At 38.4% G+C, this 23554-nt stretch overlaps 2 protein-coding genes across 2 annotated transcripts in view; one reads left to right on the plus strand and one right to left on the minus strand.

Moving 5' to 3' along the window:
* ghrhrb (growth hormone releasing hormone receptor b) overlaps positions 1–14807 on the plus strand; it is a 43016-nt gene extending 28209 nt beyond the window's left edge. The window contains exons 4-13 of the mRNA XM_042482690.1: positions 1477–1577; positions 3342–3439; positions 5262–5394; positions 8259–8412; positions 8556–8616; positions 10385–10454; positions 11380–11471; positions 11565–11694; positions 11876–11917; positions 14071–14807. Of these exons, the coding sequence (XP_042338624.1) occupies positions 1477–1577; positions 3342–3439; positions 5262–5394; positions 8259–8412; positions 8556–8616; positions 10385–10454; positions 11380–11471; positions 11565–11694; positions 11876–11917; positions 14071–14265 (1076 nt within the window). The 3' untranslated portion in view covers positions 14266–14807. The remainder of the gene's footprint in view (positions 1–1476; positions 1578–3341; positions 3440–5261; positions 5395–8258; positions 8413–8555; positions 8617–10384; positions 10455–11379; positions 11472–11564; positions 11695–11875; positions 11918–14070) is intronic.
* Positions 14808–23225: 8418 nt separating this feature from the next.
* Positions 23226–23554, minus strand: part of adcyap1r1b (adenylate cyclase activating polypeptide 1b (pituitary) receptor type I) — a 30723-nt gene continuing 30394 nt past the window's right edge. The window contains exon 14 of the mRNA XM_042484013.1: positions 23226–23494. Within this exon, the coding sequence (XP_042339947.1) occupies positions 23306–23494 (189 nt within the window). The 3' untranslated portion in view covers positions 23226–23305. The remainder of the gene's footprint in view (positions 23495–23554) is intronic.

A 23554-nucleotide genomic window follows, 5' to 3' on the forward strand; every position in this document is an offset into this window, starting at 1 on the left:
AAGCTGCGTCTGCAGAGAGAGAGAAAGAGGAGTGAGAGTGAAAGCAGTGTTTTTATTTTTGTTAATCATCAGTGTCTCAATAGAACTAATAGACTTAATCAGAAAAGCTGCATATTGATGAATCGAAACAACAAATGACAACAAATTGAACATTAATCAGCCATCCAACTGTATTTGCATGTAAGGCTGTAACAAACAATGTGTCTGTGCCCTCTCTTCATTAAACGTGACTCTTGACTCATGACACGCTACTTCAGATTTTATTCATTTTTTAGACTTTTGTGTGCCGTTACTGTACCTTGCCCTTAACCTCAGATCCTGTAAGTAAACTCTACTGTCAATCCTGCGGTCTAGACTTAAAACTAAAGTACATGTGCCTTTGCTGTCATTACCCTCAGGAGAGCTTTCATATTAAAATACATGATACTACTTTAATGTTGTCATTTAAATGTCCACTAAATATTTTTTGTCAAGTTGCCTCCTTGTCACTTTGAAGATCTTTGTTGTGTTGCCCCATTTTAATGCTGGAAAGGAAAGACGTTTCCCCTAACTGCTGACATAAAGTTGATGTGTGCTGTCAGCACTATCTTGTTCAAACTGGACATAAGCATGAGGTAAGGGATGTCATATACTTTAGGCGATATAATTTATCTGCCTTTGAAATCTCTGCTGCTCACCCCAGAGAAACTGATGTGAGTACAACTTTGTTTGTGAAATGTTAAGCTGTCAAATTAGCATTTGAAGGGACAGTTCACCACATACATTATCCATGACATTCTACCAACTATAAGTTCTGCATTAAAAATAAACATATATGTAAAACAAATTAAACAAACAAACAAACATTGCAAAATTGGAGCGAACTTGAGCCAATTTAAGGTAGCGCACTCTTTAGTCTCTACTTGAAACATCAAAAATAACAGAGACAAACATAACAAAGAAAAAAATGGAGAAAAATAAATGAACTGCATCACTTTTATCCCTCTGTAGTATATCCCATAAAAAGACATGCTACAGAAAGAGCATGACCATCACATAATACCATGTCCAAACTTAAAGGTATAAGTAGTGACATAAAAAAATACTATGATCCTGTTTCTGTCTCTTGTTCTTGCACAGAGACATCTCATCCTGCTAACATCTTATGCCTAAATGTGTGCATCTGTGGAGAGGAACCATGGAGAGTCTATAATCTCTGTTTCTCTGGTTCCATTTTCATGCCAAATGTCTGAAGTCCCTCCAATGTCACCAAGCCCTGTTTGTCATTTTATTTTTTCACCCATTACTTCTCTTGAGTGACTGATAAAAGCCACATATCTCACCTTCTGCTGTTTTTGGGTTCAGATTTTGTCTCTTCCATTCTTCCAACTTGTGTTTTTGTGGAAACATCCTCCCTGGACTTCTCAGCCTCTGAGGGTTTCTTGCTGATGGCGTCTCCTCCGTACAACCCACTGAGATTTATTTGTTTTCTTTTAGGTTACATCTACAGGAACTGCACAGAAGACGGATGGTCAGAGCTCTACCCCTCCTATGAGGAGGCCTGCGAGTTCACAGAGTACGAAGTGACGGAACCAGAGGTACATGTTCCAGACAGTTTTTTCTTTGAATTGTGCTGCCTTCAGTTGCTTCTTGGAAATATTTACTGTATTTACCCTATTTACGAGTCACAAGCACATGAACGGCCCTCCAAAGTCATAATTATGAGTGGGAAATTGGGAAGAATAGATAATACCCGAGTTGCCTAGTTGTGGCGTTTGTTTTCAGGGCAGCAAAAAAATTAGACAGCGTGAAACAACGTCAACAATTGACAGTTTTTAATTTTTCTCCTAGTGGCTATCATTTACTTTTAGTTGCAAATTTTTGCAGATGCATCTATTAGTTGTTGCAAGCAGGCAAACTTTTAACTATAAAGCATGCTGGGCGAGTACACTAACACTGATAACAACCTTTTTTAATAACGAAAGTTGCCGACTTTATGTTATAAATGCATAAACATGGCAGGCAAAAGTCAATGTTTTGTCAGTGGTAAAAAACTTTTCTGATTAATTCACATATTAAATATCAATTTCTGATTACATGTAAAGTATAATATGGTATTAAAGTTAACTGCTGTAGATGTAGATTAAATATAAAAATATATAAAATATATAATCTATAGAATATATAACAAAAAAAGTAATATGAAAATATAAACTGTAAACAGCTGTCAACCTCTTGTTTTAACGCTCTTAGCATTCAAATGAAACCCATCTTCTTCGTAGCGTCCATGTTGTTTCCACTTTACGACATCGACTTTACGAAAGCACATGAACAAAGTCGGAAAAACAACTTCTCAACTCACATGAATGCAGCATTATTCTGCGGGGAAAAAACAACACCATCTGAGAGACCATTTAAATTTTCATCTGTTTGTTGTTATAACTGTAAATATGTTGACGATGTCGAAGCATTTTTTTTAAATCAGTTCCAGCATTGCTACTGGCGAATATTGGAGGACCCATCAGTCAAGATATAACAGACACATTTATTAATATGATGCCCTCTATTATCATTAAGAGCCTTAATTACTAGCTTTGCAACTGCAGCCCATATTTTTCTTTATTATGCTTGCATAGTAAAATGACAGATGTTATTTCAGGAAGGCGGTAAGACAGATGATTGACACCTCCCACCCTCTTTGAGACGAACCGTCCGAGACTGTCATCAGTGGAAACATGACAGCTGAATGTCCTATATTTATGTTTTCCTGAAAAGTGACCTCTTGCTGTCGAGCAAATATTTACTCTCCTCTCTAAGTAGGGAAAGATAAAGTAGTGATGTTGAGACTGAGGTGAAATCTTCTCAAACTTCCTAAATGTGAAAAGTAAGTCAAAGTTTCAAAATGTGACATGTCGTTATCATCGAAACATTCCTCAAATTTCACCGAAGGGTTCAGAGCATGTCTTGACTGTGACTCGGAAGACACTCGTTCAATAGTTGTTTTCCAAGCTCTGCACGGAACAATTTGCAGGAAATATATCATCTCTCTACAGATTTGCATTGTATTTATCTGCAAAAAAGAAAAAAAAAAAATGTCAGTCACGCTATTTCAGCAGTATTTTTCACAGAAAATCCAAAGTGTTGAACAAATGTACGCAAGTTAAAGCTAATTTTACAAGGTACAAGGTACAGATGCAACATTTACTGTCTCCACTGAATGTGTTATATTGTCTTCCATCAGACAGACATTTTTTAAAGCAGCGGCAGTTTCCTTATCACATGAATTCGCACATGTAAGGATGACTGTGTTCTTACATTGGTTTCATTTCTTATATTCTGTTTTGTCTTGTCTTGAATTGCAGACAACATACTTCTCCAACTTCAAACAAGTGTACACTGCCGGCTACGCTACCTCCCTCATCTCTCTGATATCGGCCATTTTTGTCTTCACTGTGTTCAGGTAACGATGTTTCTGAGACCATCCTCCCTGCAGAGCAACCACAGCAGCAGTGGTTTCAGCAGAGTTACATATTCTTGTTCAAATGACAGCGACCCCTGGTAACTGTAGTAATTTTTGCCTTACCCTTAATGATAAAACATTATAAAACAGAATTTGTTTTTTAACAGAAATTTGTGATGGTTTTGTGAGGTAACAATAAATTCTGATGATAAGGGTTGTTAAATCAATAAATGCTTGTATGGGTTTGCAGTTTGATAAATTACTTATTTTGTCTCTTTATTTGAGACTTGTTGTTGTTTCCTCTTTAAGAGGGTTCTTGCTGAACTAAACTCAACAGAATCTGATTTCAAAACATATGATTTAGAAAAATAAATTGTACAGATATTTCCCTTTAAAAGAATACATAACCTGCAAAGTGACCTTTTGTCTGTCACTGCATGTTCCGATGAATTCAAAAGGAAAATTTTGTTTTTCTTGCATTTCTCCACAGTGAACAGTGAATCTAAAAAAGACCAACACTCATGAATCATGGGGGCCACATTTAACAACAAAACTATATCAAAACATCCATTTACAAACTCTCAAATAAATCGTGCAGAATAATCTAAATCCTATTTATACAGTTGTACGCTCAGTATTTACCAAACACATGCACGTTACAATATGAAACACTTGTTACTACTACTATGTTATAGTACTTAATATGAGTTGCGCGCCCCGAGTGTGCCTGAGCCTGTGCAAGTGAATGAGCTCCACTTGAGCAAACTATGAATGCATGCACATGCCCAGGTATGGTATTTATTCATGCATGACACTTTACAATTCTTTCTCATCCCAACTCGTCACTTGGTGCTGTTTGTTAGTCTACCTATGACATTTTAGGTATCTGTCTGTGTCAGCTGTTTACGCTGGGATGCCATTACTGTGATACCGTTACTGTGATGTTAACAAATGCACATGGTGGGATAAAGCAGCATGGTGCTTGCTACGCAACATCACATGGCAACCAATGTGGGTACAATGGTTAGGATTAGGCAATAAATTCACTGACAGTTAGGTTTAGGCAAAAGAGGCACATGGTAAGATGTAGAAAAACACACACACACACACACACACACACACACACACACACACATCCACATGGAAAGTGAACTTCAGACTCCCACACAAAAGTGTACTTGTATGATCCATCCACCTCCTCAACCCCCACCCTATAAGCACACTCACACTCCTTATATTGTGTGGTTACTGGCAGCACTATAACCTGACGCTATCCTACACCATTTTATGTTCACTCAACAGGTTCCGCCTGGCTGCCTTCTAAAGTGATGTCATCCATGCGTGTTGCATGTAGACCCGCCCAATGCTGTGCGGCTATCTGCCGGTGTATAATAAAAACACCACTGATTCTGTCTGCATGCATTCTCATCTGACACCGAGCAGCCACCTTACGGTTAGACATTGAAGGTGGCTTTTGGTGTCATGCTCCTATATGCCAAAAGCACTGACAGAGCAGATGTGATTGACAAGTTTGGAGTGAGAACAGGCTGATCTGTATGAACATGCGTGTTTTGAATCATAATGTGTTGGCAAAAATACATCTATTCGGGAAGTACTGAGCATAACACTGGATAAATGAGACTTGAATTACTGCAAGGGACGTGTGACATTTCCAAAATACGTTTTGGATTTGTCGTGCACTGTGGAGGAATGCCAAAGTTTTCTTCAAACATTCAACGAAACAAGTGTTGACTTATTGATGTACAAATGGTATATAGTAATCCTTTAAGAATGTTTAAATCTTTTTTTTCTGTTCTCTCAGGAAGTTTCACTGTACCAGGAACTATATCCACATCAACCTCTTCTTCTCCTTCATCCTAAGAGCAAGTGCTGTCTTCATTAAAGATGCTGTTCTTTTTTCTGATGAAAACCTGGATCACTGCTTCATGTCCACTGTGAGTGTGAAACCCCAATACCAGCGATATTTTCGAAAGGTCGATTAAAACACAATTGCGAGATGACTGCGATTCCATTGAATTATGTTATTCTATTTCTCCTCTCGTGATAACATTTCTGGAAGCATGGCGATGGATGTTCAAAATATTAGCAGGTTTATTTCTATTGCAGCCACCGCACTAGCCATCATTATTTCCAACTGAAGGCCATGTAGGCGTGTTATGTGAGCGGTAATGGAAAGGCAAGCCCCTTATACGTGAGAGTGACCACTTATGAGGGATTTCTGGGAGATGATAGTCTAAGATTTCACAGAGGAATGTAGATTCCAGATGATCCGCTCAACTTTTGAAGAGTTATGCGATGCAATAACACCTCTTGTAGTGCCTGCTGCATTATGCCCAAGGGAGCCATTTCCTACAGACAAGCACATAGCCATATCATCATGTGACCTAAATGTTTCCATTGAAGTTTTGCAAATAATGGCTTTTTCCAATCACCTGAAATACTGCTTCATGTGAGCATCTTTTTTGCATTAAATGGGAGTCTTATTGAAACTGACATGTTTCCATTCAGCTGATGTTATATTCAGCAGTTAAATTTGTAGGGTTAATGGAAACCAGCCCAGTGTTTAAATACTATAGTTAGTATGGAGGACTTGTATCCTATACTTAAGTATCAGCATTTCCCCTGGAAAGGAGAGACATCATGCTAAAGTGCAAAAGCCTCATTTTGCGTTCAAAAATCCATCTTAGAAACATGTAGCAGGAAAATACACTTCAGTATTAATATAAAAAACACTGCGCAAGTGAAGATGAGTAAGGTGGAGTCATGCTTTCAGATCAGTTGAAAAAGAGAAAAGGAAAGATAGAGGATATGGGAGAGAAGCATGCAAACTAGAAAACAGAGAGGGATGAAGGAATGAAATGAGGTAGAAGATAGAATAAAAAAAAAAAAATAAAAAAAAAAATAATGGTGTCAACACAGTCGGTTGGTTAACCTGCATAATAACCTGCATTTTGTTATCTTGACATGAATCTCTCAAACTCGGAAGACCTTATTATCATAGAGAGCGGGAAGGAGTGGGATTAAAAAGCTGGGAGTGACTGAGAGGAGCCTGGGAGGGCATTAGCCATGAGAGTTTCTCCTCTGATTTTTCTGTTGATGAGACAGCCTAGAGTGAAGGTAAGTGTCCCTCTTGTGTGGATCCGAGGGACCAGCATCAGCACTTCGACGTGGCTCATGTGGGTGGAAAGGACCATGAGAGAGAGAAAATGATGAGGCAAAGCTCTTCTGCTCCATCTGACCACAGTTGTTTTTTGTTTTTTTTTTAATATAAAATTACACAAAGAGAAAGGGAAAAGGGTGACAAAAGAAAGTGAGAGTGAAAGTCACGATCAAGTTACTTGGAAAATCAGTCAGTAATCAGTAACTCGCTTTGATTTTAAATAAATAAGAAGAGTAAGCTTATTTAATCATAATAATGAAATGTGTATCAATTTAGCACCTTTAAAAACAGAGTTTACAAAGTTACTTGACAAACAAATCAAAGCAGAAATGGCATACACTGAAGGCAATACAACAGAAAGCCAAACAGTCCTACTGAACACAAGGGAGTCAAGAAGGAGTAAGATAATTAGTTCCACCTTGGCTATATATGCTGCAAGAGGAAGCTTGAAAGCAGCAGAAATTAAGAATTGAGCTCTGGTTTGTTATTTTCTTGTCCTGGTGATCAGCACATTTGGGTGATGCAGTTGAATATGTGTCAGCAGCACATTCAATCTGTGTCTAGTCACAGACTCTACAATGCTGAAGCATAGCAGACACGTCATCCTTGTCCTATACACAACCCTCTCTCCAGGGCTGTTGTAGGTGACTGGAGACCTGCAGTTGGATCGTCCAGCTTCAGTGTTTTGGGCCTCATTCCCACTGCACAAAAAAAAACACTAATACATGCCAGCATCTGGTTTTTAATACAATGAGAATGCATATGATCAGCATTCACACCCAGGTCAAATGACTCTGCAGCAGATATGGGTATTTAGCGCAACATGCTCCGATCAGCATTGATGGGAACACAACACTCGGGTGAAAGCGCTAAGACTAGCTCCTTAACTGGTGCAATGCAATGACGTGCCATCACTAATTACCGCTCGACTCCTCCTAAGCAGCTAATACATCAGTCCAAATGAGTCTGCACTGAGTTTGATAGAGAGATTGAATAAATAAGAGATAGAAAAGGAGAAGAAACCGCTGAAAAGTTTTTAAAGACCTCTTTTCCTGCTGCTGTCCAGTGGTTGCCTGTTCTCCTGCCTGTCTGTGACATCACACAGACACACCAACAGAACAACACACACAGACACAAGATGATAGAAAGGCAGATTTGTCAGCTGCAGCAGTGTGTTCACCAGCAGTGAGAATGCAATCAATTGCCTACATTAAGCTGGTTTACCAGTGTTTGAAAAAATGGCGTGCACGCGCTAATTTTGGTGAGAAAGGGCTTTGTTAGCACACCAATCCACCTGTTGTGCTAAACTCAGTTCTCGTTGCCAATAGCATACTAAAACGTGGTGGAAATAGCACTTGCAATCTTTTGCTCCACATTCCTTCTCCCAATCTACACAGAGTGTATTCTGCACGTGGCAGAACAAGTGACTCCTGTACCATGACAATTTAGTATAAATACACAGACAGTGTACACTAATACATAACTTTCTTATCCCTAACATGCATCATCATTACAGACCTCCCTGTGACCCATGTATTGACGAGAGAGGCCTATACCATTATAACCAGCCCAGATAAATGACATCCACCGACTCGTGTCTTCTGATGCTTGTGGCCTTTGCTGTTTTTGACCCAACAGACATCCTGTAAATCAGCCGTGGCCTTCTTTCAGTTCAGTATCCTGGCCAACTACTTCTGGCTGCTGGTGGAGGGAATGTACCTGCAGACGCTGCTGGCTCTCACCTTTGTCTTCCAGAAGAAATACTTCTGGTGGTACATACTCATCGGCTGGGGTGGGCCATCCTTCTCTTTCACCTCTCTGTGTTTACCGTCATTTTCTTTCTTCCTTCCTCTGTCTGGCTCTTGTTAGAGCTTTGCTTTGACTCTTCCCTAATGATCAGGTCACTCTTTGTGTCTCTTTCTTTGCATCTCCCAGGTCTCCCTACAACAATCATAACGGCGTGGATCCTCACTCGAAACTTCTATGATAACAAGGGGTGAGCTGCTGCAGTGGCATATCAGAGAAAATGTATCCTCCAAATAAAAACCACTTACAAAATATATGTTTCCAACCACTAAAGTGCCTGATACGTGGGACACATAGGGCTTTAAAGACATATATGTATGTCAGAAATTTTCCCATTTTTTTGTTCAAAAAACTTTTGTGTTCCCATTTTTTGCAGGTAAAATAGAAGAAAAATATTCTGAGCTCAAAAAACAATTTTCAAAGACTTTTGATCAGCATGGTAGCTTTAGCCATGGCCTGGAGGAATAATCTTTTTGGGTGGTCTGTCCATCTTTTTATACCATTCTCGGGAATGCAACCTCAGTGTCCTTAAATTTGGCACAAACATTACCTTGGTCTCAAAAATGAACTGAAGAGAATTTGGTGGTTGACAAAGGTCAAGGTAAGTGGGGTCCAAACAAACATGCTTTCTGCAACACGTTCTCAGTCAAAGTCGTCCCATGGTGCTGCTCTGTCAATGATCTTCTGTGTCTACTTATGATGTTTAGGATGTCAACAAATGCACATGGAGGGAATCAAATTGCAGACTCCTGCATTACAGTTTGTTTGTGGGACCCATTCACCTCCCCATCCATCCGCCCTATAAGCTGACACGCACATCTTATATAACCTTGTTAACGGCAACGTTACTACCTGACGCTGTCCTTAAGCGTTTCATGAGCATGCAACTGGTTCCATGCAGCAGCATTCTCAAGTGACGCTGACGTGTACAGTGCATGTGGACGTGAACAGTGCCATCTGGCAGTCCACCAGCGTATAATAACAACGCCACAGATTCTGTCCGAATGCAATCTCATTTGATGCCGGCAGCCCAGGTCTGACAAAGTGGACACATTTGACGAGTTTGAAGTGAGAATTGGCTGGTTTTTTGCTTTAACTCAAGAATTAATATGGTAATTATGACAACATTTCACACAGATGTTTATGGATATAATGATGACGTTATGATATTTTATATTCTAAAAGTCAAAGATCAACAAGCCAAAAACACTTTTCTGGCTGTTAAATGATAAATTGACACTTGTCTAGTCTTATTGACCACTCGCTCACAGCGTTTTAACACTACGTGTCACATTCACCCATTCACACAAACATTCACACACTGATGGCTGAGGCTACCGTACAAGGTGCCACCTGCTACTCAGTCATCATTCACACACACTCACACTCCGATGACGCAGCATTGGGAGCAATTTGGGGTTTAGTATCTTGCCCGACGATACTTTGACATGTTGCCCAGAGGAGCTGGGGATTGAACCGCTGACCTTCCGATTAGAGGAAGGTCCACTCTACCTCTGAGCCACAGCCATTACTTATTGTAACCCAAGAACAGAAAGAGAGACATTTGTTCAAATACTGAATTCATGAGCTGGGTGTCTGCCTTGAAAATGTGCAGATTGTTGAGCTCTTCTGTGCTGTCAGTGGGAAGAGGTGTGTGTGGAGCATCCATGTTTTCACAGACATGGATATAAACTGTAAGTGTAAGTTGACTGGTACCGGGAGGCATACCAACATGAGGTGGTAATTCTAGTTTTTAGTGCATCGTGTTGATTGCATGATCAAGTATTTGATGCTCAGTTCTTTTAAAAAAACATGAAAAAAAGAATAGTTAATTCAAAATGTAGTCTTGCTCATGAGGTTTTCCTTCCACTGTTTCCAACACAGCGTTCTGTGTTTTGTGACAAGATAAACAATATTGTTCTCCTGTGACTGTCTTGTTTATCTCATTACTGTCTCAGGTGCTGGGATGACACAGATGTGGCCTTCATCTGGTGGATCATAAAAGCTCCTATAACTGCGTCACTGCTGGTGAGTACAGAGCAGTTAAAAGAGCTACTGAGGAATAATAAGAGTTCTAAATCTTGGATCCAGACCATATGACTTTTTGACTCTTCAGCCAGCAGCAGCTACTATAGACTCTTTTTCTCTATTCACAACAGGTGCAACAATTATACATCAAAGAAAGTTGATGCATTTCCTACATGGAAACAGGGAACCTTGGCCAGTTGTAAATTCACACAAATATTATTATCTATAACCACTGTTTTTAATCTTTTCATCTTTAGGGTACAGTTATGTCTATCCTTGAAGTTGTAGGTAAAGGTAAAGACCTTTTCATCTTGTTTGGTAACTAACATGAAGTACATAGTTAAATGTACCTGAACCTATTGTGTTAGTCCTGAAGATATTCTTTATTGAGAGGATCTATTTGTTCACCTCCAACACTGAAACGGTTCTATTCCAGTTCTTTTTCCTCTTTTGGTCATATTCTATAGATTGGAAAGATTGGATGGAGAAGACAGCAATAGTGAATTCAAGTGAGAAATCATTAGGAAAAAAAGAGCTTGCAGTGGCCTCAGTAATAGCTGGTCTATGCTTGTTAGGGGGTAAAAACAAAAAGCTTCAAAGAATCCTGTGCAGAGCTGGTTTAAGAATCAGAGCTAATTTGGTGGAAAAGGGTAAATGAAAAGGGGACCCACCTATTGATCAGTAGAACTTGAGTTCTCTAGGGTGCATGTTCCAGTGGGGACCTGTCTGATGATGTAAGAGTTTAAGATGTAGGTAAAACATAAGGTGTCTAAAAACCCAGGTAAGTTTTTTAAGTGAGAGGTTGATTGCCAAAAGATTTCTGCTAAAACTAAAAGATGCTAAAAGATTTCTAATAAAACATTGCCTCTGTATTTACTTTAACATTTTCACCCACTTCAGTATGGTAACCTTTTGTTTCATGTAGGTCAACTTCATCATCTTCATCAACGTGATTCGCATTCTGGTGCAGAAGCTGAGATCTCCTGGAGTCGGTGGCAACGACACCAGTCACTTCAAGTAAGAAGAGAACAAATATTCCTCCACATGATGACATGTAAAAACATGCTGTATGTAATCTTCATGGGTCTTTTTTATTTACCATGTGTGCAGGAGGTTGGCCAAATCCACTCTGCTTCTCATCCCTCTGTTTGGGATGCACTACATGGTGTTTGCCTTCTTGCCAGAAAACACAGGAGCAGAGGCCCGCATCTTCATAGAGCTTGGCCTGGGGTCCTTTCAGGTAAAACACACATGATATATATGAGATACAAATCAACATAAAATATACTCATGTAATCCAAAATTTGTATGTCAAATATTTTTCATGAACACATAGTGACCCAATGTCAGACAAGTTTGTTCAGGATATACACTATATTTTTAATATTTAACAGTTTTGATATTATATTTCTGGTCTGAAGGGATCCGTTGTGGCCCTGCTCTACTGTTTCCTGAATGGTGAGGTAAGTGAAACATTTTTAGGCTCACTATTATATAATTTATATGATCATATTAGAATAATTAATGTGCAACATACTTAAATTCAAGTTGATGATCGCTGACAGTTTAAAGACCATACAAGAAGTTTTGCCAATCTTTTTCAATCAGCCTAACCTGACTTTAGAAGACCTATTCACAAATGCCACTTAGTTTTAAGATGATTTTCAATTTCAGAGGGGCACTATCAACAGTTAGTGCCCCTCTAACTGTTGATGGCTAACTGAGATGGCTGCAGCCATGAGATGGCTGCAGCCATCTCAGTTGCTCTCGTCCTTTGTAGATTAAAATGCCTCTGAACGCATGTGGATGGACCTTCAACCAATCAAAATGTGACAAACAGATCACAGCTTGCAGAGATGAGCTCTGATGGTGAAGCGCCAGTATGTCTGTAATGTTGTCATTTTTGTCATCAGAATTTGAAAATAGTACCTCAATGAAAAGTTCTACATCGGCTGCAGCCATCTCAGTTGCTCTCGTCCTTACTAAGCTTGATTTATGCTCATCATAGTGTCCCTGATATAAGGGAGCATGAGCTAAAAATGATGTATTTTGCATTAAGCGTGATGGCTCTTCAAGTCATCAATTATCATCTAAAGCACACCTCATATATTAGACACTGTTGTGATTTTGCAGATGCAGGCCTGATTGGATGGAAATCTGCTTGAGGGACAAGTTGCATCTGCCAGAGCATATGAAACATGAATTTACCAGATTTATCTGGTTCCCAAGCTACAATGAACAACAATATACATACATGTTCCTGATATACATTCTGTTAATTATTATCCAAAGCATATTTTAAAAAAGCTCTAGAAAGCTATTTTTAAAGAAATTGTGATCAAAATGTGGACTTGAAATTCAGACTTGAATGAGATTCTCACCACTTTTTTTTTCTGATAGAATTATATTTTGGTTAGCAGGTGCGGTCATTAAAACTCACCCTGTTTAGACCTGGCATCAACATGCAACTCAGGTGACTGCTGAATACAGCTATAAATGGCCACCAAGATGCATTTCTGATCAGATCCCTCAAACCACTTGCTGAGGTGGATGCCTTTGACCACATATGTTCTGTAATATAAACACTAATGCCGTCCTAGTGTGTCTACGACAAAGACCACATCATCAGTGCAGGATTTATAGTTGTTTTTGTCCAGCGTGCTAATGTTCTGTAACTAATCCATTTCATGTCAAGTTGGACGAAGTGTTGCAAGACCATCCCTCATTAGATCTCCAGCTGCACTGATACAACTGTAGTGTGAGTGGCGAGTATGCTACAAGGTCTAAACAGGGTCTAAACAGGGTCTGTGATGTCTGGGGTTTCAGGATTGACTACTTAAAAGCAGTCTTTATGAAGGGCCTGCACACACACACACACACACACACACACACACACACACACACACAAACAAACACACAGGTGTTTTCATTTTTCTGTTTAATGAGATTTCTGATCAGACTAAATGAGAGGAGATCTAATCAGGCAGAGTGAGTGAAAACACTTGTGTGATTGCAGAAGATTTTCTTAGTAAAGACAAAACGAAATATTGAATCTGATTTCTCATTTCAATAAATGGCAGCTAGTTGTTATCTGACAGGTTGGAAATTTAGCTAAAAATCTATGGTACATTATGGAAAGTGAGAGAGTGTTTAAATTTAACCCTTTAACCCTTTTACCCTAAACCTGACAAAATGGTTTGATTTCTTTTAAAAACATGGGGAGAAGGGCATGAGCAAGTTTACAATACATTGCTGCCAAAAATAGCAAAAAGTTATAAGAACATTACTAGAATGTAATTTAGATAAATGTATCTTCTTTTCTGTTTCATTATTTTAAATATGTAATTGTAACGATTCAAAAATAGTTTTCTAGACATTTCCCCCCATTTGTTTTGATTTCACATCAATTTACTCAAGTTTTTGAGAGTTTATGGGCTAAAATCTGCAATTCTACGAGTAGAAGTTCTTTTTAGGGGATAGCACCAAACTGTACAGACAAGAAGATGATTTAATATGGTTGCATTTCTTTTTCATGTTGTCATGTTTAAGTCTTATTTCTGTTTTATTCACCCGTGTGTGTGTGTGTGTGTGTGTGTGTGTGTGTGTGTGTCTTTAGGTGCAGGCGGAACTGAAGAAGAGATTTTGGTTTTGGCAGACTCAGAGCTATCTGAGCTACAGTAAACGGCGGCGCACGCTGTTCACTGAAAGCAGCACGGTCACTCAGATCTCCGTCTTGGACAAGTCCAGCCCCAAAGATCAGCCAACCTCAGAGACACACACTGTCACACCCAGCAACATCTCCACTGTCTAAGAACATTGGCTGGTGTTACAGCACCTGCTCGCCATCTGGATGACGTTCTGAACAAGTGACTCAACCACAGAATTGTTGAATGTTTAAGGTACCTCTTAACTTTGTAAGGTATGAAATATTTGCAAAATGTCACATGGGCTGCCAAACTAAATCCAAACCTTAACCACCCAAACCCCAAAATCTTGAACTCTTTTTATTTACAATGTCCCACACAACTTTCCCCCACGATATCTATTATTTTTTCAACTTCCAGACCTCTTTAAATTTAGCTTTGGGGCCCCACACTACTACCAGATCATTTCTTTCTTTTACAAAAGCACCAATATCTGGTACACAATGAATGTGGTTTAAAACATTGTCCTTTGATTTATTTTAGACATATCAAATTCAAAAAGCAACCACATTATACTTTAAGCAACAATTATATTAACTTTATTCTGTCACAGCTTTTCTGAGTCCTTCTGGTTTAAGTCCCAACTGCCCAGCTTTTATGCCTTGGCACCTGCAAGAGCTGTGGCCCAAAACATTATGTTTTTGGTTTGTCCCTCCATCCTTCTGTTCCATTCTCATGAATGTGATTTCTCAAGAACGCATTTCTTCAAATTTGGCACAAACATCTTCTTGGACTCAAGAATGAACTGATTAGAATTTTAATGGTAAAAGGTCACTGTGGCCTTGCATCATTCTTATTAACTCGATATCTAAAGAACACCTTGAGAGAATTTGTTAAAATTTGACACAAAATCCTCCTACTGGACTGGAGGGATGACTTGATCGGATTTTGGTTGTCAAAGGTCAAAGATCAAGCTGCTGTGACCTTATGAAACATGTTTCTGACCATAATTTAAGAATTCATATGTTAACTGATCTTCTGCTGCCAGGTAGTGTTTGTGAGGCAGCATGATTTTAAAGACATGGAAGTAAACTGTCACTGCAACTTTACTGATTTGCATATAACTGTGAGGCGGTAATTCTAGTTTGGTGAATGTTTGCCCCTTCATAAAGCGATAATTAGCATCAACCAAAATATTTTTCCTTTGTCGTGGACTCAAATTGCCGGAGGATGGACAGAAGGACAGGAGAAGTAGGAGTGGGAGAGGGCAGTCATGCAGTTCTTACAGCTGTGGGGTCAATCAGTGGAGAGTCTCCAACATTTTTGACTTTTTAAGGTTAAGTCTTGGAAATACACCACTCACTTGGTATTTGGACTTAGAGTGAAGTGCTCGGGCTGAATCGTTATCAACAGTGAAAAAAAAACACATCCCCACATTCAAATCAATGCAAAAATCATGTTTATTATACTAGCTTTTGGTCAGAGATTTTCTTCAAGGCATAATAGGTAACAAGTGAAATCAGCAGTATAAAGAACTGGGAGAGCATCACTTGATTAACCTTAATGCAGAACACTTGTGTCAATCACTGACACTGATTTCACTTGTTAATTTATGTCATAACTGTAATCTGATTGTTTTTTACAACATCTATTGCACGTCTGTCCGTCCTGGAAGAGGGATCCCTCCTCAGATACTCTTTCTGAGGTTTCTACCACCTCCCCAAAGACGGGTTTTTGGGGAGTTTTTCCTTAGTCATTGTGAGGATGTGAGGACAGAGGGATGTCGTATACTGTAGAGCCCTCTGAGGCAAACTGTGATTTGTAATAATGGGCTTTATAAATAAAACTGACATAAATTAATTTGCATGCCTTGAAGGTCTCTGACTGAAAGCTTCCATGTCTTTTGCACAAATTTGAATGTGCTGATGTGAATTTTTTCACTGTTGACTTTTTAAGGTTAAAATAAGTCTTTTTTTTGTTTTTGAGTGACAGTCTAACTTGCATTAAACTAATCTAAAAGCAACATTAATGTTGGCTTTATGCTACATATATCATCCTACGCCTGCAACGTGTGCTTATTTTCAGCCAGGACAAAGTCTGTCTATCTACCTGGTTGCATATGCCACAGCCCTGAAAAGGATATGTTGTTAACAATATTTTAAAATAGGAAAAAAACAAACAAAATTTTATCGCTAACTCGTGCACTTAGTGTTCCTTGATTTGGCATATCTGTATTTATGTTTTTTTTTTTAAATACCTTTTTCCTCATGGATTTGCTTTCATTCATTACAGTTTTCTCACTGTGACATCCAAGTTATTTTTACTGTTACTTATCCAATGCCACTGGTCACTTTAATATTGGGCAGTACTACCTAAGTTTAACTCTTATAGAATAGAAACTTTCTCAGATGAATGGAACATGCCAATGTTGCCATCAGTGGCTCTGCATGCAACATGTTGCACAGTGCACTAGCACACATCTGGAGCACTAGACTGTAAAAGCTATTTATTTGTCAGATTATTGTTTTTATGTCTTGTGTTAATGTAAATACAGCCGAGTTTACATGTATTTTATGACAACAGTGGAGTTCCTTCAACAGCTTTATAAGCCACATTAAATTACCTTGTTACTGTAAAAAGAAGTGAAAAATAATAGACAAAAAAAATATTTTAACAACTTTCTTTGAAATAGATAAATTGGTGTTTATATTCAACATATTTTTTGTATCATATATGTCTGTTCATTTTATTCTTATATGCTGTAATTCTGCAAAATGTGGAGAAATTTGATTGTACATTTCGGTTTCATTACCATTTACTTTAGTGATGCCCAGTTACTGATGGCTGTGCTAATGCTAATGATAATCCAGAAGCTGTTTCCTCTGCAAATTCTTTTGGGAGACTAGATGAGCTGTTTTAAATGTTGATAGCTCACAGTGTTTATAATGCTTTGACTTTATATATATCTTTTCTGTGTTTTGACTTAGTAGGAAATTAGCAGGTATGCTCAGATCACTCAGTATTCATACACATGTACATGTAGATATGTATAGTGTTTACCATGAGGGAAATATTACATTACTCAGCTACTGACCGCTACAGTGCCTTTATCATTCACTACAACTCACTGTTTCTCTGCAGTTCAGATGGAAGCAGAAATCTGTGTCACAAAATCATATATTTAAGACTATGATTCCATGTTCTTGAGTCTTTGCTTTTGTGTCGTGTTGGATTCAAGATGTGATAAGAACTGTGCTTAAATGACAAAAACAAAGCTTTCACCACTTTTAAAACTGTGCAAAGAGGAGGTGAAAGATGACATTTACCGAGCATGTTTGGATGTGATGTCTGGACTTTGCTTTTAAGATTACATCAATTTACAGTGTTTTTTTCCCTCTTCTCTTTCATGAGAAAGTGATGCAGATGTTTCTCTTACAGGTTCCAGTTTACTACATGAATTGAAGCTTATTTGGTGTTTTCTTATTTGGGCTGGGGGTGGACATTACAGGATGAGACTGAGGAACACATCTGTGAGGTGAAGAGGTGTTATTGTGTTGCAGAAAGTTGAGTGGATCATCCGGAAGTTTTGAAAATCGTAATATCGTGGACCATCACCTCCAATACGTATCTCTCATATGTGGCCACTCCCACTTATGAGGGACTTGCCTTTCCATTATTACTCGTATAACAAGCCTACGTCGCCTTCGACTGGAAATAATGACAGCTAGTGTGAAATAAACCTGCTTATGTTTTGAACATCCATAGCCATGCTTCTTGGAATGATATAGCGAGAGAAGTCATATAACATCACTAAATGGAAATGCAGTAATCTTGAAATTGTGTTTTAGGGACATTTAAAAAATATTGCTTAAAAAATATTGGGCAATTCTGTAATTGAAGTCCAGTTTCTGTCAGTTTTATTTCTCGCTCAAATTGACAAGTTTCACTTTGTGCAAATTTACAATTAGCACAAATTTTGCTTCCTTGCATTATGTGTGTGGTTTCTTGTCATTCGTGTCATCTGGCACACATCTATTTGCTTCGTTACATGGGCTTTGTATATAATATCCCAAGACTTGCATCATGTTGGGTGTGAACACACTATAATAAAGTAAACTTTTGAATATTTACCACACACAACAACTTTGAGCCAACAAGTTAAAAACATTTATTGTCGACACTTCCATAATGTACAAAAAAACCCTTCTAATGCGCCCATCAAAAGAAGATAAAAATGTGCACTGTGCAGTGAACGAGATCAAATGAACAAAAAAAAAGAAAAGCAGACAAAAGCAGGCTCACGGCTTTAAGTCACTTTTACATTCAGCCATCAGTACACAAACTGCTGAGGCCCATTATTTTTTTTTTTACCTAACTGATTCAAACAGGCAATCAGCACAATGAAGCAATTCAATTAAGATAACCACCATCAAAAAGCTTAAAAGGAAAAATACCAGAAACCAATTTTCTTGTCATGCTGCACAGTAAAAATCAATAAGAAGAAAAAGAGTACAGCAGTTTTTATGGCACTTTACTTTTCCTCATGTCTACAAAGATTAACATTCAAAGGAAAAGTATTCGATGGGTCCTGATGGGACTATAGAGCTACAATTTGACAAATCGTTCACAGTTGAAACCCAATATTCATGTTCTAGCTTATTAATTGCCTCATCCATTTAAAAAACAAGCACGCAGCTTGGATTCCCTCAATGGCCTGAAAGCTCGACCCTCCCTTGTGGTTACATCTGCTGGTCAAATGAGATCAAATACACACATGCATTGGCCTATTAGAGAGTACAGAGGAATTACAGGAGGCTTTATTCTTTTAGCAAAAACACTATCACCATTAAGAAAAATAATAATAATTTTTTTTAAAAAAAGAGAACAATCACAGCGCAAAGTTTTAAAATGACAATTATTCACTTTGAACCACAGAAAACCATTTACAAGGTACAACGTTCGCAGCTTGTTTCCATGTCGCACATTTAAACTGCAGTTTATTTAGTCACAAAGGTTGGCTACAGACCTTTCAAACACTTCAGCTAACTACTTCATAGTTCAAAACAACAGGTTCAAATGAATATATATTCTTATAATAATAGCAACATCTTTGTCTGACATCAACATAGTACTGGCAATATAAGGCTCCAACTCCCATATTAACACTAAAAAAGGAAATAATTCATAAATACATTAACAAAATTAGGCTCATGACCCGGTGAGATTGTCTCAATGTCTGCGATGAACTCAAATGAACATTCAACTGAACCAGAGCAGAGGCAGTGATTGTCCAGCCCTTTCCACAAACATCCGTAGATGATACAGGGCCCCCCCATGGCTGCTGTTGGATCTGCAATGTTAATATTGCAGCTCAAACTGCACACAGACACAGCAGGACAACAGGACTATACAGTTTCTGGTCAGCCCTTCTTTTCTTTTTTTCTCTTTGCCTTCATGTGGTCTGGACTCCCAAAAAGAATGTGCTTGGTAATTTGCAGGTCAAGACATGTACGGTATAAATATTTAGAGTAAAACTGGACAAATTGTGGCTGAAAAGCAAACATTTCCATCGGTTACATGCATGTACAACACACGATTTTAGCAACTATATTTCAGTGTCTAGTAGGAATCAGCTTCACATTGAAAAATAGAGATTGAAACTATGTTGAAACAAGATTTATGTGATTTAGATGCCAAAAACAGCTAATTTTTACCAAAAAAAAAAAAAAAATTTTGTCCTCAGTATTGTTATTGTGAATTTGGCTGTTTCTTTATGTTTGATATTAGAATGGAGGGTTTTTGAGGAGGAAAAAAGACAAAAATAAATAAATAAATAAATAAGTTTGAAATTAAAATAATAAAAAAGGGTTTGGTATGTTTCCATCAAAATATCTTCCTAGCAGTGTGGAAGAAGTTTTGCAACACAATTTAGAACTACATGTCGCAAAATAATATTTACCAAAAATATCATTGATTTTTTTTTAAAGATTAATGAATCTTTTGTGTATGAAATTAGATTTATGACCTCATTCTTTTTACAGCTATTAGTTAAGACAAGTCAAAAAATACAATTAAATTAATAAATAATACCATTAAAAACATAAATAGTACGAAAGAAATCTAGAATTGAATGTTTATTTTAACCTCCAACAAGTCAGCAAAAACAGCAAAATGTTTTAATTTCCTTTACCATTGATCCATTGATAAAATAAATGAATAAATATATATATATTTTTTTTTTCTGTTTGTGTTTCAGTAATTATTATCATGTTATTATATTTTGCCAGTCTGGGGACTCCGTACATGACATCTTTTACCTGCGAATTACCAAAACAGTGTTAACTGTGACAAAGCAACATTTAACTACACTGTAATACTGAACTGAGCTGATGTGCGTTTCTATTATTATCACTCAAAAATAATGTGGATTCAGAAAAGAAACACAAAATATCTATTCATCAAAGAATTTACTCATTTGTTGTTGTTTTGGGGGTTTTCAGTTCCAGTTTGTTTTTGAAAACACTTCAGACACCTGTACTTTTACCAAATCATCTCTGTCTTTTCAGGAATGAGAAATCCTGTCATATTTAGTGGACATTTAGGATACAACCCCTTAAAATAATGTCAATATAAAATGTTCTCATATTTTGAAGAATATCATAAAGAAAAAGTATTTTGTGATTCAGGTACATGAGACTTTTTACAGTCTAGTAATTTTCCATTTTTCTGCTGCTGAGAAAAATAAAGAATGTGTCTGTAAAATAAGAAACGTAAAACATTTATTCATGTGTGCATGTGATGTAGTGTGCTATACATTGACTTGCTGGGTGAATATCCTGTAGAACTGCTTTATTCAAAACACCATTGATCGTATGTTCTGCTCATCTTTAGCAAAGACAAGTTAAAGTACTTTGAAGGCCTCCAGGTTTAAAATACTGATTTAGTCTTAAGCATCATTAAAAGCACTTTTTTTCCCAACCATTTTCTTTACTTTGCAGTTTTGTTTGGAAATTAAAAAGACAAATCTCTTTTTTTAAAAAAATCATCAACAGAAGTCAAAATACTTGTTTTGTGCTTAAAGGCACTTTTGGAGACACAAAGTAGAGTCAAAAATAGGGATTCAGAGGAGTGTTGAGTCAGACAAAAAGAAACGTCTGCTGTGACATCGGTTGCAAAGCTAAACTCAGCCTTTGCAAACAGATACGGCCGTGCAAAATAATCAATTAATTTGTCTTTGGAATGAGAGAATTACCCCCGAGTTGAAAGTCCCTCTCCAAAAGTAGCGTCCATCTCAGTGTGCTTGTTTTCAAGCATAAAGAGAGCAAACGCCACCAGAGACAACAACTGCAGAAACACAGAAACTGTGATGGGGTTGGTCTAAGAAAAAGCCCTCATTAATCAAAATTAAAACTGATTTTTCAAATGGTCAATTTTCCGGAAACAAGTCAGGAAATATTTATCCAAAAACAGTGAAGCGCTGTGATGTTTCCGACAGTCTACACCTTCACTTCAACCAGTACAATGTTGAAACTTCCTGCAGGGGGCTGTTGAAGAGGCTGGGCTTTGCAAAGTGACAGGAGAATCTGCATTACAGCCGCCTCCGCAACAGTCCCAAAGTTCATGAAGAAAAAGAAACTCTAAACACTGAATTCTCACCAAAAATTAAACAAAACCACAATAAATGCAAGTTCATGCAAGCAGTTGAACTCCTGACGCTTTGGTCATGAGTTCATTTCATTGACATTTTCTGTACTAACGGCTGTTTAGAACTACATACGAGCTGATCTCCAAATGAACCTTCTTCTCAGATGTCTGGTTTCCAGCGCTGAGATTTAAAAGAGGTTTGTGTTTGTGGTCGTAGTCGGCAAACCTCAGCACTGTGCACATAAAGAAGAAGAAGACCCTCCGAGTCATCATCTAACCCTGCTATGTGGTTTTTTTTCCTCTCTTTTTTTTTGGCATTTCACATAAATGTAGAAAATATGTCCTTTTCATAAATACTGCTTTTCCAGGTTTCGCCTAAAAGATGCAGGTAAATATTCCCCTCGACATTCCTCACGCTGGTTGTCATCAACACTTGATATAGTTTTACATCAGTCACATTTCACGCAGGAAATGAGGGCTTGAGAGGGAAATAATACTGAGCTTTCTGAATGAGTTCAAGAAGTCTGGGTATGACTTGGGGTCCATAATGTTTCAGCCAACCCTAATCTATTACACTGATGTGTGCTTGAACCTTCACTCATTTAAGATACTGACTATACATTAGAGTGCGTCAGAATTTGAAGCAGCAGAGGATGGCATATGAATTTTAGTCCAGAGTTTGGGGTAAGCCCCAAAAACCCTGAATACTACTTTTCCCATGATGCAGCTAAACAGATCTGTTCAATAGGGCCTACTCACCTGGTAAAAAAACCCCCCAAAAAACGCCTCACTTTTTCACACAAGTTTTCTTTTAACATGTGTGCCCAAGCCGAAATAACCCTGATGGCATCACTATGACATCATCAGGGTCACTTTTTCAGCTCCTTGAGGAACACCCATTACATCTGCCCTAAGTGATCTTCATGTGTGAAATCTGTCCCTTTAAGATATTTACATTACCATTGTTATCTGTCTTAAATGAAGCAGCTGTGGTGTCTGTATCTAAGAGTATAGTTACAATCTAAAACACATTTTGAGGAAAGGCTGAAACTTGAGGACAAATGTAAAAACTTGCTCAGACAGACTGGAATGATCACTGTGAGAGGGCTGCAGCGATGAGCTGGTCCCCCTGTGCTACGCAGCAGCAAAGACTGTAGCACCAGACAAACACTAATACAATATATACAGAGATAACCATGTTTCTCCTGTATGTTACAGCCCAACACGACAATAGGTAAACACTACTCATGCCCTTTGAATGTGCTCAGGAGCAGGTGGACTGTTTTTACTCCTGAACCAGGTCAGAGGTCTGGATTCATTATTTGGCACCTGACATTCAGGTTCGGTCATGTTTCAGAAAAGAAGGTCACACTAGAGGCTGTTCTGGGTCACTGGAGTTGAGTTGGGTTTCCATCACGGTGTCGTCCGGGTATGGGTTGGGGTATGGGTTGAAGAACGGGTTGGTCAGGCTGGTCATCGGGAGGAGGGTGGGTGCGGCAGGTTTGACGGCGTCAGGTCTGGATGTGGTGTCGTTGCCGGACGCGGCGTCCCTGCCGGTGCCGCTCAGGTGGCCGGGGTCTCCGCCTGCAGGCTGGACATGCGGATCTGCGAGCTGCTCTTGCTGAGGATCGACAGCTGCGTGCCCCCGTTCACCCCACTGCTCGCCAGCGAAGGATGCCGGTGCTTCAGGTCCACAGCAAAGTACCTGTTCACCGTCCAGCTGCGCCATTTCCTCTTGATCTCCGATTGCACCTTGAGGGATATACTTCACAAGGTCATTATTAATGGACCTTGCTGGAAAGAGACAAGCTC

Source organism: Plectropomus leopardus, chromosome 3, assembly GCF_008729295.1.
Source record: "Plectropomus leopardus isolate mb chromosome 3, YSFRI_Pleo_2.0, whole genome shotgun sequence".
In the NCBI taxonomy this organism is placed as follows: Eukaryota; Metazoa; Chordata; class Actinopteri; order Perciformes; family Serranidae; genus Plectropomus; species Plectropomus leopardus.